This window comes from Hylobates moloch, unplaced genomic scaffold (assembly GCF_009828535.3).
Source record: "Hylobates moloch isolate HMO894 unplaced genomic scaffold, HMol_V3 SCAFFOLD_9, whole genome shotgun sequence".
NCBI classification, from domain to species: Eukaryota; Metazoa; Chordata; class Mammalia; order Primates; family Hylobatidae; genus Hylobates; species Hylobates moloch.
In genome coordinates this window covers 89,706,185-89,723,649 of record NW_026652284.1, presented here as the reverse complement: position 1 = coordinate 89,723,649, position 17,465 = coordinate 89,706,185, and the positions used below count along the sequence as shown (strand labels likewise).

Below are 17,465 nucleotides of genomic sequence, written 5' to 3'. Positions count from 1 at the left end.
TATGATAGAGCCCAGAGATCTGCATTTTAAAATACACACCCCTGCTGATTCTGATGCATGTTTTCAGAGATCACACTTTCAGAAATAGTGATCTAGAGTTAATTATAATAACAGACATTAAAGTATAAAACAAGTTTTTGCTAATTGATTTATTAAATTCAGAAGTATTTACGGAGTGCCTGTTTTGTGTTACGTCCTGATGATATCAAAATGAACAAGACACCTTCCATAACAGAAGAGGACTATTAACTAGTTAGGAAGAAAATTGTAAACAGAAAATTGTAAAACAATATGGGAAGGCAGTGATAGGGATATGTCCAAAATATAATGGTGGTACTTGAATATCTCTCCTAAACTTGTCTGGGGATCTGGGAAGTCTTCTTGGAGGAGTTAATATCTAAGTTGAGCTTTGAAGGGTAGGTAAGAGTTGACTAGGATGAGAGAGGATAAACTTGATTTTTCTTTTTATTTGCTTCCTTTTCCTCTTTGCCACCGTGTTTCTTCCAGTCACCCCATGTCAGTAGATGGTATCACCATGTTTAGTTAGTGCATTTGAAAGTGAAGCCAAAATTCAGTGTCTCGAAACAAGAAGCAGTTATTGCTCACAAGTCTACGGGTCAGCTGAGTGGTTCTTCTAGTTAGGCTCATTGATGCATCCTTGTTCAGTAATGGATCTGCTAGGAAGCTCTGCTCATGTGGCTGGACTTCCTCATATGTTTGGAGGGTGGGGGTAGGATCTCAGACTATAGGCTGGTTTAAGATTCTTTCACATGGTCTCCTCTTGACTTTTCTCCGTGTGATCTCTTATCCTTTAGCCTACTAGACTAGCCCAGGTTGGTTCCAAGAGACACTTGTGCTGGAGTCATTTGGGGTTTATTTCTTTTAGCCACTGTCTGCTTGGTAGCAAGTCCGGTCAACTCCACATTTTGATACCTCTAGGTCTCCACCCTAATCCAAATCAGAGTTATCTCTTACCTGATCTCTAGTAGCCTCCTGACTAGCCTTCCTGCCTTCACTTTTGGGCTTCGTCATTGCATTCTCCATAAGACGTACTTATCGGCCTTTTAAATTCTATCTTGATTTGTTGTCTGTTTCCTCCACTAGACTGAGTTCCTTGAAAACAGTGATGTTTTTCTTTTGCTCACTACCCTATATCTAGTGCTTGGCTTATAGTATGTATTCAATAAAATGAGTATATGAAGAAGAGAAGAAATTGTTGCGGTCATTCCATTCATGGGAAAGCATGAGGAAAGGGAAATAATTAGTAGGTTGTATGCTGGACATCCTTGCACTCGTATATTGCCGGAGCAAAACGTCTGGGAAAGTGAGAGGAAATAGATCAGTGAGGGCCTTGGTTGCCTTTTGGATTTCCGGTCATTCAGTGTTTCCCTGACATTTTTGTATTGAGCCAATACAATATAAAATAAAACTCAGCTGCTGTAGTTCTGTCAAGTTTTCTGTTTACTAGGTGGAGATGTTTCTTAAAAACTATCATTTACTCATCCATCTTTTCATAAACAAAAGGATATTTTAACACCAAAAAAGCAGGAAGCAAAATCTCACAATAAACAATCCATTGAATACTTTAACTTTAGAAAAAATTCACAAAGTTGTCCTTGTTCCGTACTCATTTCATCAGCGTTAATCTTAGATTCTGTGTTTGGGATGTACAACTGCAGGATATCAGGTGCCATTTGAAGATTTTTTTTTTTTTTTTTTGAGGTTGAGTCTTGCTCTATTGCCCAGGCTGGACTGTAGTGGTGTGATCGCGTGATCTCGTCTCACTGCAACCTCTGCCTTCGGGTTCAGGCGATTCTCCTGCCTCAGCCTCCCGAGTAGTTGGGATTACAGGCGCCCGCCACCATGCCCAGCTAATTTTTGTTTGTTTGTTTTTGTTTTTGTTTTGTTTTTTGAGACGGAGTCTCTGTCGTCGAGGCTGGAGTGCAGTGGTGTGATCTCAGCTCACCGCAACTTCCGCCTCCCGGGTTCAAGCGGTTCTCTGCCTCAGCCTCTGGAGTAGCTGGGATTACAAGTGCCTGCCACCAAGCCCAGCTAATTTTTGTATTTTTAGTAGAGACGGAATTTTACCATCTTGGCCAAGCTGGTCTTGCACTCCTGACCTCGCGATCCACCTGCCTCGGCCTCCCAAAGTGCTGGGATTACAGGCCTGAGCCACTGCTCCGCCTATTTTTTTTTTCTTTGAAGTTCCAGGGTACATGTGCAGGATGTGCAGGTTTGGTGCATAGGTAAACGTGTGCCGTGGTGGTTTGCTGCACCTATTAACCCATCACCTAGGTATTAAGCCCAGCGTGCATTAGCTATTTTTCCTAATGCTCTCCCTCCCCCTACCCCATCCTCTGACAGACAACAGTGTGTGTTGTTCCCCTCCCTGTGTCCATGTGATCTCATTGTTCAGCTCCCACTTACAAGTGAGAACATGTGGTGTTTTGTGTTCTGTTCCTTCATTAGTTTGTTGAGGACAGTGGCTTCCAGATCCTTCCATGTCCTCTTTGAAGGATATGATTGTGTTCCTTTTTATGGCTGCATAGTATTCCATGGTGTATGTGTACCACATTTTAAGTACAAGGGACATGAACAGATACGGGAGTTGAAAAGCTTACCTCAGGCTCTGTGGAGGTTGAGTTTGGAAGATGAGATGACTGCACACAGCAAACAGGAGGCTTTTGCAATAGTTCACATGATGAGTTTTTCATTAGGAATTACTTGAGGATGACGAAAAAGATTATTTTGTTTAAAAACTATCATTTCTAGAGATAGTGAAGCATAATTGAGGCGCTCCTGGTAATTTGATTTTATTCTAACGGAAGGAGTTCACTTTAGTTCCACAAACCTTTGATGGGCACCTTGGCTACCTGAAACACTGCATTTAAGATGTAAAGATGACGTCGTCTATGGTGTCAAGAACTTGATGCAATAAGGCTTATTCTCTTGTCTTAAATAATGTTATTAAGTTGTACCAAAATTTCCTTTGCTGCATAAGCAGTAAATGTCACTTTGTCTTTTTCTATTCCAAAGAACTAAATGAAAAACTTACTTTTAATCAAATTGTAATTGCCTTTTGATCCGGCAATTCCCTTCCTAGGCATTTATAAATATCCTTTTCCTAGAATCTTCATTTAATATGTCTTTTTATATGTTTTTATATGTTTCCCACCTATATTTCACTTAGCTAATTCATACTTCATTCTTTCATGTTGGCTTACATGTTACTTCCTCAGGGATTCCTTGCTTAACTAGTCAGAATCTATGCTATAGAATCTGTATTATACATTGCCATAGTAACCGGTACTTCATAGACTTTATCATACTTCGTAGCATCCAGTATGTTTTCTTTGCTAAGATTATTGATTTTGTATTGAGTCCCGTGTCCATCATTTTCAATGCTTTATCTCCAGGGTTGGAGCATGCCTGGTAAGTAGGACATAAATTTGTCTCACAGATTAAACAACTTTATGAAGACATAATTGACAATAAACTACAAATTTAAAATGTACAACAACTTAACAAGTTGTGATATATGTATACACCCGTGAAATCATCACCACAATCAAGATACTAAACTTAGCTATCATTCCCAAAGTTTCCTTGTACCCTTCTGTAACCATCTCTCTGCTCTTTCTGCATTCTAGGTTGACAGTTTTTTCTTTCAGTGCTTTAAAGTTATAGCCTCAGTCTTCTTGCTTATATTGTTTCTGATGAGAAATCTCATATTATCCTATCTTTGTTGCTCTTTACATAACATGCCTTTTTTCTTCTGTTTTAAGATTTTTCTCTTTTACACTGGTTTTGAGCAGTTTGATAATATTGTGCTCACTGTGGTTCTCTTTATGATTCTTAAGTTTTGGGTTTGTTTGGCTATAAACTGTGGACATATATTTTTTATCAAGGTCATATTTGGGCTATTATTTCTTCCAATTTTCCCCCCTTCTCTCCTTTGAAGACTCCAGTTACACATTTTTAGATCACAGAAGTTGGCCTCAGCTCATGAATGCCTGTTTCATTTTTTCTTTATACTTTTTTCTGTTTTATTGCCAGTAGTTTACATTTGCATGCCTTTAGTTTCGTTTACTTTTTTTTTTTTTTTGTAATATTAATCTGTTGTTAATCCCATCTGGTGTATTTTTCATTTTGGACATTGTAATATTCACATCTAGAAGTTTGACTTAAATCTTGCATCTTTCATGCTTCTACTTACTTATGTTGAACATACATGGAGTATACGTGGCAATAATTGTTTTTACATCTTGTTCTGTGAATTGTAGCTTCCATGTCAGTTTTATATTGGCTTCTATTGATTGGTAATTCTCTTCATTATGGATTTTGTTTTCTTTCCTCTTTGCATATCTGGTAATTGATTGGACGCCAGACATTGTGAATTTTACCTTGTTAGGTGCAGGTTATTTTTGTATTTTTCTAATGTTCTTGAGACTTTTTTCTGGGATGTAGTTGAGTTACTTGGAAACAGATTAATTCCACTGGTTCTTGCTTTTATGATTTGTTAGTCCGATCAGGAGCTGTGCTCAGTCTAGGGTTATTTCCCACTACCCAGGCAAGACTTTCCTGTGTTCACTACCCAGTATCCCACAAATTAAGGGTTTTCTCCATTCTGCTTATTGGCAGCAGTTATGGTTCCTAGCCTTGTGTGAGTGCCCAGCATTTCTCTTCAACCCTTTCAGATGGTTCTTTCTGTAGCCTGGGGTAATCACCTCAAACACATGCCATTAGTACTCTTGAGTACTTGAGGCAGACTCTCAGATCTCTGGGCTTCTCTCTGCATCTCTCTTTTCTCTGCTACTCTGTCTAATGAAGTATAGCTGCCTTATCTCCCCAGGCAGCCTAGTTTCTTCAACTCAAGGAGGTTGAAGTCAACTCTACATACAAGTACTCTGGCCTTTTTCTTTCTTCAGAGAAGGGGGAAGAAAAGCTGGTGAAGATTTACACTACAGTTAAAGGGAGGGAAAAGCCATGTAACCGTTGTATTTATGTAGAGTTGACTATACCTCATTTTCCCTTCTGTGTGCTGTGGTCTGAAAATTCCTGAAGGCAGTAAACTAGATTGGTGGTAGGGCTAATCTCCTAAGTCTTCTTTGTTGCTTTATGTCTGCTGTCTTGAAAACTATTGTTTCATTTAACTTTCTCTGGTTTATTTCATCTTATTGGATGTTTCTGGTGGAAAGATAAATCTGGTTCCTATTCTTCCATCTTGGCTGCAAACAAAAGTTGTTCAATATGTATTTTTAAGTGAAAAAATATTTTCTGTAGAATAATAGAGCTAGAAACAATTGAAAAGGGCTAATGAGGATAGTGAGAAAATGGATGTATAAACGGCTTTTTAAAGAAGTTTGAGAAGAACAAGGTAGGGGAGAGCTCTTCTTTAGCGGTCAGGCAGAGAAAACGAAGCCTTTTTTATTTGTTTATTTTGCGAGTGGGGAAGTTTCAGCATATGTAAGTGGAGGGGAAACACCAGTGGAGAGGAGATAACTTCTGGCAGGAGAAAACTGAATCATAAACACCTGTGTGGGAATTAGCCCTGGATGGGAGAAAAGGAACAGGGAAATCAATGCTTAATCTTATGTGCCATGCATTGATAGTAAATACATTGCATATTTCAATTGAAGCTTGTCAATGCTTTTGTACAATTAGTATTACTAACCTTTATTATAGATGAGGAAATGGGCAATAAGATGAGCTAACTTAACTAAGCTATTCAGCAAAGCTGACCCTAAAGCCCATACTTTTTCTAATGATCTTTGTGGTCACTTTGGCCTTTTTCTTTCTTCAGAGCAGGGGGAAGAAAAGCTGGTGAAGATTTACACTACAGTTAGAGTAAAGGGAGGGAAAGCCACGTAACCATTGTATTTATGTAGAGTTGACCATAAAACTCATCTCTACCCTTATGGAGGAAAAGATGGGGAAAATACCCACATAAATGTGTTATGGTCAGAGAAGTATTGCATAAAATAATTTTATGGGAGCAGTGCTGTTAACTCTGGTCCTCCCGTGTTCTTTAAGTCTCGCTTTAGAATTTGTGGACTTTTACTTTTTTACACCTTCATAGATAAATAGCAAGCTCAGTAACTACGTGAAAAGAAGACTTATTGGATTGATTCTAGAAGATAAGTGGTCCACGAAGTGACCTTTGTAAGTTAATGTTCTTTGCCTCTCTCTTCTCCGTTTTTAAAGATTATTATACTTTGCTTATGTAAATATTAGACTGCATCATATTTAATTGATGTCAAAGAGTTAAATATTGGCAATATCATGTGGTTCAAGTAATAGTGTATTTTGAGAAGTCAAGAAACAGTAATGAATATCATTGTTAGCACCATTAGTGCAGGAGACAGGTCTGTTTTATTCACTGTTTGTGCCCAATGCCAACCACAATGTCTGGTACATATAGTAGATACTCAATAAATAATTTATGAATGAAAAACTATAGGCCTTTGAGGTCCCATGAGGCTTTTGTGGTTTTCATGTGAAAAACTAGGTTTTGAGGTTCGGTAAGTATTTGGGCAAATGTTAAGGGAGACTCTTCTTGTGAGGCCCTAAGTTCTTTTTAGAAGACTAATCCTTATCAGATTTTTCAGCAAAGCTCTTTTATTTTCAATGCAAGATATCATTAAATAATAAAATATTTACTACACTGGCTTCTCTGTAAAAAGTTCTTCTCCTTCAACCCTTACAAAGATCTATGCAGAGATTGAAGCCTCACTGCCCCCTACTTCTTTTTTTGGGAGAACTCTGCGACAGAGCTCTGCCAGTAGCTAAGAACTGTCACATTCTGAACACTGCTTTTCTACTTTCAATTGCTCTGCCTCCCACTTTTATAATCAAGATAATTGACATGGTCATCATCATGTGATAACTTTTCCTTTCTCATTTGGGGCCAGAGAGGTGTCCTTTTTCTATGCGTTAATAGGGCTTTTACAAAATAGCGTGTAATGTAGCCTAGACTCACATCTGTGTCTTAAAAACTTATATAAATTATCTTGTTGGAATGAAACAATCATGAAGTGTTGTAATAAGGCAGATGTCTAAGAAGCCTCCAGTTTGTTCAGGATTGCCCAGAGGTCTTTGCACAGATATGAAGAAAATGTATTTGTTATAGCGTTGTCTAATATTACTGCTTCAGGCCCTTATGTTACCGTGCACTTTTCCTGCAGTATCGAGTTTCATCCACACAGTGGTGCTAGAAAACCAAGAAATGATCATTGTTTTCCTCCTAATCAGTAGAATACTGTTGCTTATAAAATAAGTGGTGTTATGTTTCCTCAACCTCTATCAAATCTATCATAATTAGGATTTTTACCTGTGAAATGTTTCCATGATCTCTCAACCAGATGATTGCAATAGCTTTCTAGTGGATCTTCCTGGATTTACCCTGCTTTATTCCAATTTGTTTTCCATATTGTAGTTATAAGTACTGTTTTGTAAACTCAAATCTGAACTTTACTCTCCTGCTTAAAAACTGTTAATGAATTCTTTTAAATTGAATTTGTCAACAAAAATAAATACAGTCCATTCATAATCCAGTCCTTGCTGAGTTTTCATTTATTGCAACCTTTCCTGTACAAGTCCCCTTGTTGCTCTGCATTTCAGCCAGTGTGGCCTTCTTTGAACAGTGTGGTCTTCTTTGTGTTCTTTGAACACGAGTTTTTCTTCCTACATTTTACAGATTTTCCTTCTGTCTGGAAAAGTAGAGGAGTGGGTATGCATGTGTATAGGTATATTTTTTATTTTAAAAATATGTTAAATTGATAAACTGGGATTTTATGTTATATTTTGATGCATGCATACAGTATGTAATGATCACATCAGTATTTAGGGTGTTCATCAACTTCAGTATTTACCATTTCTTTGTGTTGGGAACATTTTTAATCTTCTAGCTATTTTGGTACTCGCTGTTTTGAAACATACAATATATTGTTGTTAACTGTAGTCATCCAACTGTGCTATCAAACATGAGAACTTAATCCTTTTAATTGTATGTTCGTACCCATTAAGCAACCTCCCTTCATCGCCCACCCCCGTCTTTCCCAGCCTCTGATAACTATCTTTCTACTCTCTCCCTCCATGAAATCCACTTTTTTAGCTGTGTATATGATGTCTTTCTGTACCTGGTTTATTTTATTTATTTATTTTTGAGATGAAGTCTCACTCTGTCCCAGGCTGGAGTGCAGTGGAGCAATCTCGGCTCACTGCAACCTCCGCCTCCTGGGTTCAAGCGATTCTCGTGCTTCAGCCTCTCCAGTAGTTAGAATTACAGGCACGCACTGTCACACCCAGCTGATTTGTTTTTTGTATTTTTAGTAGAGACGGGGTTTCACCATGTTGGCCAGGATGGTCTCAATCTCCTGACCTCATGATCCGCCCGCCTTGGCCTCCCAAAGTGCTGGGATTACAGGCCTGAGCCACGGTGCCCAGCCCTGTGCCTGGTTTATTTCACTTAACTTAATAACCTCCAGTTCCATCTATGTTGCTGCAAATGATAGAATTTCGTTCTTTTTTATGGCTGCATAGTATTTCAGTGTGTGTATATACTACATTTTCTTTATCTGTTCATCCTTTGATGGCCACTTAGGTTTCCCCCATGTCTTGGCTTTTGTAAATAGTGCTGAAATAATCATGGAAGTGATGGTATTCCTTTTGATATACTGACTTTCTTTTGTTTTGATAAATATTCATTTGTGGGAGGGACTATTGTGGTATAGTAGTTATAGTTTTAGTTTTTTGAGAAACCTCTTTACTATTTTCCATAATGGCTGTACTAATTTACATTCCCACTGACAGATTATGCATTCCCTTTTCTCCACATCCTTGCCAGCATTTGTTATTTTTTTTTGTATTTTTTTGAAAATAGCCATTCTAACTAGAGGAAGATGATATCTCATTGTGATTTCGATTTGCATTTCCTCAATAATTAGTGACGTTGAGCATTTTTTCATGTACCTGTTGGCTATTTATTTATATATTCTTTTGAGAAATGTCTGTTAAGATCTTTGCCCTCTTTATAATGAGACTTTTTTTTTTTTGCTTCAACAGCAAAAAAAATTTTCATTCCTTACGATTGAATAGTTTGCAAATATTTTCTCCCATTCTATAGATTGTCTCTTCACTAGGTTGGTTGTTTCTTTTGCTCTGCAGAGGTTTTTTCTGTTGTTGTTATTGTTTAGTTAAATATAATCCCATTTGTCTTTTTGTTTTTCTTGCCTATGCTTTTGAGGTCTTAACCATAAAATATTTGCATAGACCTATATCCTAAAGCATTTCTTCTCTGTTTCCTTTTGGTATTTTTATAGTTTTTGAGTTGACTTTTGCATATGATGAGAGATAGGAGTCTAATTTTGTTTTTCTGCTATGGATATCCAATTTTCACACCGTTTATTGAAGAAGGTATCCTTTTCCCAGTGTATGTTCTTTGCACCTTTGTCAAAAATCAGTTGGCTATAAGTACATGGATTTATTTCTGAATTCTGTTTCTGTTCCAGTGGCCTGTATGTTTGTTTTTATACCAGCACTATGCTATTTTGGTTATTATTGCTTTGTAGTATATTTTGAAGTCAGGTAGTATGATGCCTCCAGATTTGTTCTTTTTGTTCAGTATTACCTTGGCTATTCAGGGTCTTTTGTGGTTCCATACAAATTTTAGGATTGCTTTTTTCCTTCCTGTGAAGAATGTTATTGGTATTTTGATAGGGATTGCATTCAATGTATAGATTGCTTCAAGTAGTATGGTCATTTTAACAATACTAATTTTTCTGATCCATGAGCATGAGATGTCTATTTGTGTCCTCTTCAATTTCTTTCATTAATGTTTTGTAGTTTTCTTGTAGAAGTCTTTCACCTTGTTAAAATACTTTCTTAAGTTAATTCTTTCTTATCTTTTATATCTTGGCTCAAACCTTGGAAAGCTTTTGTTAATCTCCCCAAGTAGAACTCTTACATTATGTGTTCTCATGGTACCCAGTGATTATTCTTTATCACAATTTAATTATATAAAATTTATTTCATAAAAATTATATAAAATTTATATGATTATTTGACTAATGCCCATTTCCTCACTGTATCATAAGTGCTAATTGGCAAGATTCCATTCTTGGCTCATCACTGTGTCATCAATGCCTATTGAAATTTTATTTATTTATTTTTAAATTTTTATTAGTTGCTGTATAAATGAATATAAGTCAGACAGGACTCAAAACAGGTATTGGAAGTGGGAACAGGTGAGCATTGGGGGGAAGAAGAAAACAGTTCCCATCAGAATACAGTAAAGTGAGTTTTATATTAGGGTAGGATATTGGCCCAGCATAATCCATTTATATGTTTCCTGCTGGGGCAGAAATTAATTCCAGATCATGAGCAGTTCTGAGCCATAAAAGTTTCCATCTTCATGAAAGGGCAGAAGGAGTGAGAGGAAGAGATCACATTTGCTAGATTTAAACCTAGGGAAGCAGCTAATGCTAAGTGAAGAAATCTCTGTTCTGTAAGTAGGAGATCTTGTTTCTAGTCCAGCTGTGATACTGTTTTGCTCTGTACCCTTGGAAAAGATGTAGTATAACATTGGAGAAGTCATTATTTGTGTTTACATTTATTTATATAACTGTATAATGAGATTTTAAAAGTTAATTTCTTAATGTGTATTAAAATGAATGAGATAATAGTATATAAAAACATTTTTAAAGTATATAAACATTTCATAAATTGGGCTTAACATTTTCCTGGAAATGGGAGATTTGTCAATTTTAGAATTTCTGTTATTTTTATTCATAATTATTAGAGGTGCCTAAAAGAGGGTCATGACATAAAAAGCCCTATCTCCTGTGGCCACTGTATTTTAAGTCTTGTAAGGAGGTGGGACCGTATCAGTTTTGCTTACTGTTTATCCTCTGTACACAGTTCCCAGAAATTATCTTTGAAAGAATGATATACTGAATTGTCCTGAAGGCCTTTGTGATTGGCATTCTGTGATTTTTTTGCCTTGTAGGCATTCTACAGATAGAAACTATCTGAGGCAAAACTCTTGATGTTTATGTTTGCTTTTCTTGTATTTCAGCTGTGGCAGAGGTAAAACTTCGAGATGATCAATATACACTGGAACACATGCATGCTTTTGGAATGTATAATTACCTGCACTGTGATTCATGGTATCAAGACAGTGTCTACTATATTGATACGCTTGGAAGAATTATGAATTTAACAGTAATGCTGGTAAGAGAAACATGTATGTAATAATATATGTATGTAATATCAAGCAAATTTGATAATTAAGTTTCCCTTTTGAATCTAATATCCAGAGAAGTGAGGTGCACATACCTGTAGTATATGGAATCCTATCTACGTAATACTCCATTTCTTATTTCAATTTTAATTTTCCTCTTTCATCCTGTTATTTACACTTACCTCCACTCTCACCATTGGGCAGCGACTCTCATGGATTTTATATATTATTAATACTGATGTAACTGTTCAGGTCTGCTTTTCCTATGCGAGGTATTGTCCCCAACTATAATGGTGAATTTGCTTTTGTTTTAGTTTTTACTTTATGTATTTTTAACTATGTTAATTGGTACAAACATTTAGGATTGTTTTGTTTATACTGAATTGATTCTTTTAGCATTATAAAATGTCTCTGTTCATCTCTAGGTTCTGTGAATATTTTTTGTCTTGAAATTTTCTTTGATATTAATACAGTTATTTCTGGATATTTGTAAATTAATATTTTTCTTCTTATATCCTTTTTCTGTTTATCAGTGTTCTTGTTTTTAAAGTATGTGTCATAAAGAGCATATAGTTGGCTCTTGTTTTTTCCATATGACAGTCTTTCTCTTAATTGGAGGGCTGACATTTATACTTAATTTAATCTAGTTCCTGATATTCTTGGGTTAATATTACCATCTTGCTCGTCTCATTATGCCCTGTTTGTTCTTTGTTCCTTGGTGTCTCTGTTCCTACTTTTTTGTGGGAGGAATTAATCACAGTTTTTCTTTTTTAAAAAAATGTCCTTAGAACTCGATTTAATTTCCTCTTTTGGCTTTTTATTTAAACCTGTTTGTATTATTTTTAAATGGTTGATACAGAGATTATAGTGTTTTCGTTGACTTACCACAGTCTGCCTCTAACTAATATTATTTTACTTTTAAAACAATGTGAAAACCTTACAACAATATAATTCCTTTCACTTACCCTCTCATTGTTTGAGCTAATTTTATCATATGTTTTTCACCTTCATATGTTGGAAACTCCGCTATACATTGTTAATACATTTGCTTCAAACAGCCAATAATCTGTTAATAGCTTCCTAAGTACTCTGTTCCTTCTAGCCCTCCTGCGCATTGCATCTACAGAGTAGTCTGTCTAATTTGCGTGTTTAATATTATCACTTGCTGAAATTCTTTTAATATTTCCTTCATGGCAAAATCCGTGTTTTTAATATGTAATTTTTAAATAGGCAATGTGTTCATGTAATTTAAAAAACAAAAAAGTTATAAAAGGTATTTAGTGAAGCCCCCTTGATCCCATCTTTTATCTATCCTGTCTCCAGTATCCATTATTTCCCCTGCAATGTCTTTATTGGTTTTGTGTGTCTTTCCAGAGGTGGTAGGTTATCTGTTGTTGTTTTTTGCAAGTATAAACACAAAATGATGTTGCGGGAAGTCAGGGACCCCAAATGGAGGGACCGGCTGAAGTCATGGCAGAAGAACGTAGATTGTGAGGATTTCATGGACATTTATTAGTTCCCCAAATTAATGCTTTTGTAATTTCTTATGCCTGTCTTTACTGCAGTCTTTTAAACATAAATGGTAAAGATTTCATGGACACTGATCACTTCCCCAATCAATACCCTTGTGATTTCCTATGCCTGTCTTACTTTAATCTCTTAATCCTGTCAGCTGAGGAGAATGTATATCGCCTCAGGACCCTGTAATAATTGCATTAATTGCACAAATTATACAGCATGTGTGTTTGAGCAATATGAAATGTGGGCACCTTGAAAAAAGAACAGGATAACAGCAATTGTTCAGGGAATAAGAGAGATAACCTTAAACTCTGACCGCCGGTGAGCCAGGCGGAACAGAGCCATTATTTCTCTGCTTTCAAAAGCAAATGGGAGAAATATCGCTGAATTCTTTTTCTCAGCATGGAACATCCCTGAGAAAGAGAATGCGCACCTGGGGGTGGGTCTCTGAACTGGCCCCCGCTGGGCGTGATCGTCTCTTATGGTCCAGCCTGCAGAGGTGAAATAGACTCCAGTCTCCCCATAGCGCTCCCAGGCTTATTAGAAGGAAGAGGAAATTCCTGCCTAATAAATTTTGGTCAGACCAGTTGATCTCAAAACCCTGTCTCCTGATAAGATGGTGCCGGAAACTTCATTAGCAATTTTAATTTCGCCCCGGTCCTGTGGTCCTGTGATCTCACCCTGCCTCCACTTGCCTTGTGATATTCTATTACCTTGTAAAGTATTTGATGTCTGTGACCCACACCTATTCACACACTCCCTCCCCTTTTGAAACTCCCTAATAAAAACTTGCTGGTTTTTGCGGCTTGTGGGGGCATCACGGAACCTACCGACATGGATGTCTCCCCTGGACGCCCGGCTTTAAAATTTCTCTCTTTTGTCCTCTGTCCCTTTATTTCTCAAGCTGGCCGACACTTAGGGAAAATAGAAAAGAACCTACGTGAATATCGGGGCAGGCTCCCCAATAAAATAATATATATGCTTAAAATAAACTTTTCATCTTTGCATATACGTTTATATGCCAAGTTTTCTCCAACCTTGCCTTATAGCACTTTGTGTACTACATTCTAGCCATACTAAACTCTTGCAGTTCCTGAGACATGCGCTGTATCCTATTTCTTCTGGTCCTTTTCTCATTGATTAACTGCCTGGAGCATACTTTTAATTCAGTGTCAGTCTGCTTTGCAATCTTTACTTAAGTCCCGGGTAACCATTTTGTCATCTAGCAAGCTTGCCTTGACATCTTACCTCTGTTCCCCTAGGAATATTCACACCACTGGCTCTCAAATCTACATGTGCTATGAATTTCCTCTAGTCTAGAGGTTGATATGCTTTTCTGCACAAGGCCAGCTAATTTAGGCTTTGTGGGTCAGATAGTCTCTTGTTGCTCACTTTTGCTGTTGTAGTGTGAAATCAGCCATAGACAGTTTATAAGCAAATGAGTGTGGCCATGTTCCAATTAACCTTTATTTACAAAAACATAAAATGGGCCTAGCGCGGTGGCTCACGCCTGTAATCCCAGCACTTTGGGAGGCAAAGGCGGGTGGATCATGAGGTTAGGAGATCGAGACCATCCTGCCTGACATGATGAAACCCTGTCTCTACTAAAAATACAAAAAATTAGCCGGGCGTGGTGGCAGGTTCCTGTAGTCACAGCTACTGGGGAGGCTGAGGCAGGAGAATGGCATGAACCCGGGAGGCAGAGCTTGCAGTGAGCCGAGATCGTGCCACTGCACTCCAGCCTGGGCGACAGAGCAAGAGTCCGTCTCAAAAACAAACAAAAAAACATAAAATGGGCAGGAATTGGCTTGTGGACTGTAGTTTGCCACCCCCTGGACAAGGCCATGGGTTCTAGCACCCAGCAGAAGGCTTGATCAATATATTTGTTGAATGGATAATAGCTGTGTAAAGTTCATTATTACTGTTGGGAGTTGGCTTTGCATTCTGAATAGGATCTTCCTCCTGTTATTTCTAATCAAAGTATAGGTATGAGTTCTGTATTGGCAATGTAGTGTTTATCTCAAAATGTTCGGAAAGGAGTTAGACATTTCCTGGTAATAAATATTTTCCTCCAGGTGACTCCTAAAACAGATAGTATAAAATTCTGATTGTTTCTTGTTGGATCAGAGGAGATGCAATCTGGCCTCTTACTCTCTTAGGTATTAGTTGCTGCTTCTTGCTAGCCCTATGTTCTACGAAGAATTACTATCTAGGCCCAATGTGTATAAGCCAACTAAAGTGATAGGACATGAAAGAGGCTGGGCAAGGATCAGACTGCACCGGTCGTGGTCAAGAGATCTTTATTGGAGGTATCGAGCAGAGAAGGAAGAGAAGAGAAGGAAGAGAAGAGAGGAGAAGAGAAGGAAGAGAGAGAAGAGGAGAGAGAGAGAGAGAGCTGCTGGTGTGCTGGGTTTTATATCCCTTGGGCCTACGTGGGGCGGGCCCAAGGGAAGGCAGGAGATGCGTCTTTCTGATTGGCCCTCCTTTGGCGGGTTCAGACAGTGCCCAGTCAAGGAGGGGAGAAGAACCTGGAACCGACGCCATTAAGGTACCCCTGTTACCTAACATTCCTCCCTTTTTTGTTTTTTAAGAAGTGAGGAAATGGGCGTTGTAGTTCGTTTGGCTACTTCCTGCTGAACAGGGGCGTTGTGGGGGAGGGGTATGGGAGGACTGTGAGGATTGTGGACAGGGCACAGTAGGAGTATAAGGTGAGCCAGTGAGAGGGTGGCAGTGTCCCAGACTGTGGGGTTGACAGATAGGGACAAGGAAGACGGAGTGTGGGGTTGGTCAGTTGAGTTGGCAACTAGGGCGAGGAGGGAGGTGGAGTCTGGGAGAGCTATGGGATTAAAAGTGATGGCTGCTCTAAACTTGGAAAGGATATCTCTTCGTACTAGGGGAAGGGGGCACTGGGGCATAACTAAAAACCTATGAGAGAAGAGGTGACCTGAGAAGGAGCAGGATAAAAGTGGGGTAGTTCTTGGGCGCATGGTTTGGCCTCCTACCCCGACTATAGGAGGGCCGGAAGTGGAATTCCCGCAGAACTGAGAAAGTGGCTCCTGTATCGAAGAGGAAGGTGACGAGGCGCCCATCTACTGTGAGAGGCACCCTGGGCTCCTGTGCAGTGATAGTGTGCGTCGGGCGGGGGGAGTCCCAGGGCTCCCTCAATCATCAATGGCCAGTCCTAAGAGGTCGGGGGCGGGGCCGGGGTCTGGCCCAACCCCCCTCCGGGAGTTGGGGCAGTCGACGGTCCAGTGACCGGGCTGGTGGCATTTTGGACATGGCTTGTGTGGAGGCCTGGGATTGGGAAACTTACGGACCCAATGCCCTTCTTTGCCACACTTGAGGCAGGGCCCAGGGGGCTGATGGTGGGCAAATGGTGGCTTACAGTCACCAGTGTTTATAGCTGGCCGAGGAGGGGCTCAGAGAGCTTGAGCCAGCATTTGACACTTTTGCCTCCTCGCCTGCTCGTCACAGTTATGGTATACCTTGAACGCGGTGGCCAGAATCTCGGTCTGCGGGGTGAAGGGACCTCTGTCTAGCTTCTTTAATTTGGCTCTAATGTCTGGGAAGCTTTACGCAAAAAAATGGGACATGAGAAGCTGCCTGCCATCAGGGGCTTCTGGGTCTATGTTGGTATATTGTTGGAGTGCCTGTGTAAGGCGGTCAATAAAGGCGGATGGGTTTTCATGTTTCTCTTGTACGATTTCGTGAAGTTTTTCAAAGTTGACTGCCTTTTGGGCTGCTTTACGCAGCCCGGTTATTAAACAGGTGGCGAAGTGGTCTCGGGCAGTGACGCCAATTTGGGTGTTGTAATCCCAGTTAGGCTCTTGCTCAGGGACTGCTTGAGCCCCTGTGGGCAGGGCTGGGGTTGTTTGGTGGACCTGGTCTGCATGAGTGCAGGCTTGCTCCCAGACTCGCCGGCACTCCTCAGGGAGAAGGGTGTTAGAGAGGATCATGTAAATATTGTGAAAGGTGAGGCTGTAAGCTTGGAGAAGATACTGGAATTCTTTGATATGTGAAGCGGGGTTGGAGGTATAGGAGCCTAAGCGTTTTTCGATTTGTGAAAGATCAGCCGTAGAAAAGGGGACATGGACGCGAACGATGCCTTCTGCCCCTGCTACTTCTCGCAGAGGAGCGAGGACAGGGAGGTGAGATCTGGAGCGAGTAGTAGGAGGGCTGAAGGGTGGAGGAAAGGAAGTAGGAGAGGTTGGAGAGGACGGGGAAGGAAGGCCGGGGTTGGCGGAAGGAGGTGAGGCTGCCGCCGGGGCGAGGCCCTTGCGGGCTGGGCGGCAGCGGGGGGAAGGGCTGTGGTTGGTGATATGGCGGGGGCTCATCGGCGGGATCAAAGTCAGGAGCGGAAGGAATGGGGGGGTCGGGGAGGGTGACAGTTTGAGGGCCTTTAGGAGGAAAAACCCGTGGAGGTGCGGGATCTCTGCCCATTTTCCTGTTCGCTCACAATAGTTATAGAGATCCTGGAGGATACCAGGATCGAGGGACCCATAAGGGGGCCACTTGTTTTGGTTATCTAAGGGGTAAGTGGGCCAGTCTTGTGTGCAGTATTTAATTAGACGTTTTGGTTTGAGGTCGGCCGCTAAGCCTAGGGCTGACAAATTGTTTAGGAGGCATCGTAGGGGAGAGTCGGCCGGCAGGGATGCAGAGCCTCCCATTGCGGGGCTATGAGAGGATATGCAGTGAGGGCTAAGTAGGG

General features: G+C 39.8%; 1 protein-coding gene across 1 annotated transcript in view; it reads left to right on the top strand.

Moving 5' to 3' along the window:
- Positions 1–17,465, top strand: part of NUDCD1 (NudC domain containing 1) — an 87,804-nt gene that overhangs the window by 925 nt on the left and 69,414 nt on the right. Inside the window, exon 2 of the mRNA XM_032760270.2 lies at positions 11,075–11,229. Coding sequence (XP_032616161.1) covers positions 11,075–11,229 — 155 coding nt within the window. The remainder of the gene's footprint in view (positions 1–11,074; positions 11,230–17,465) is intronic.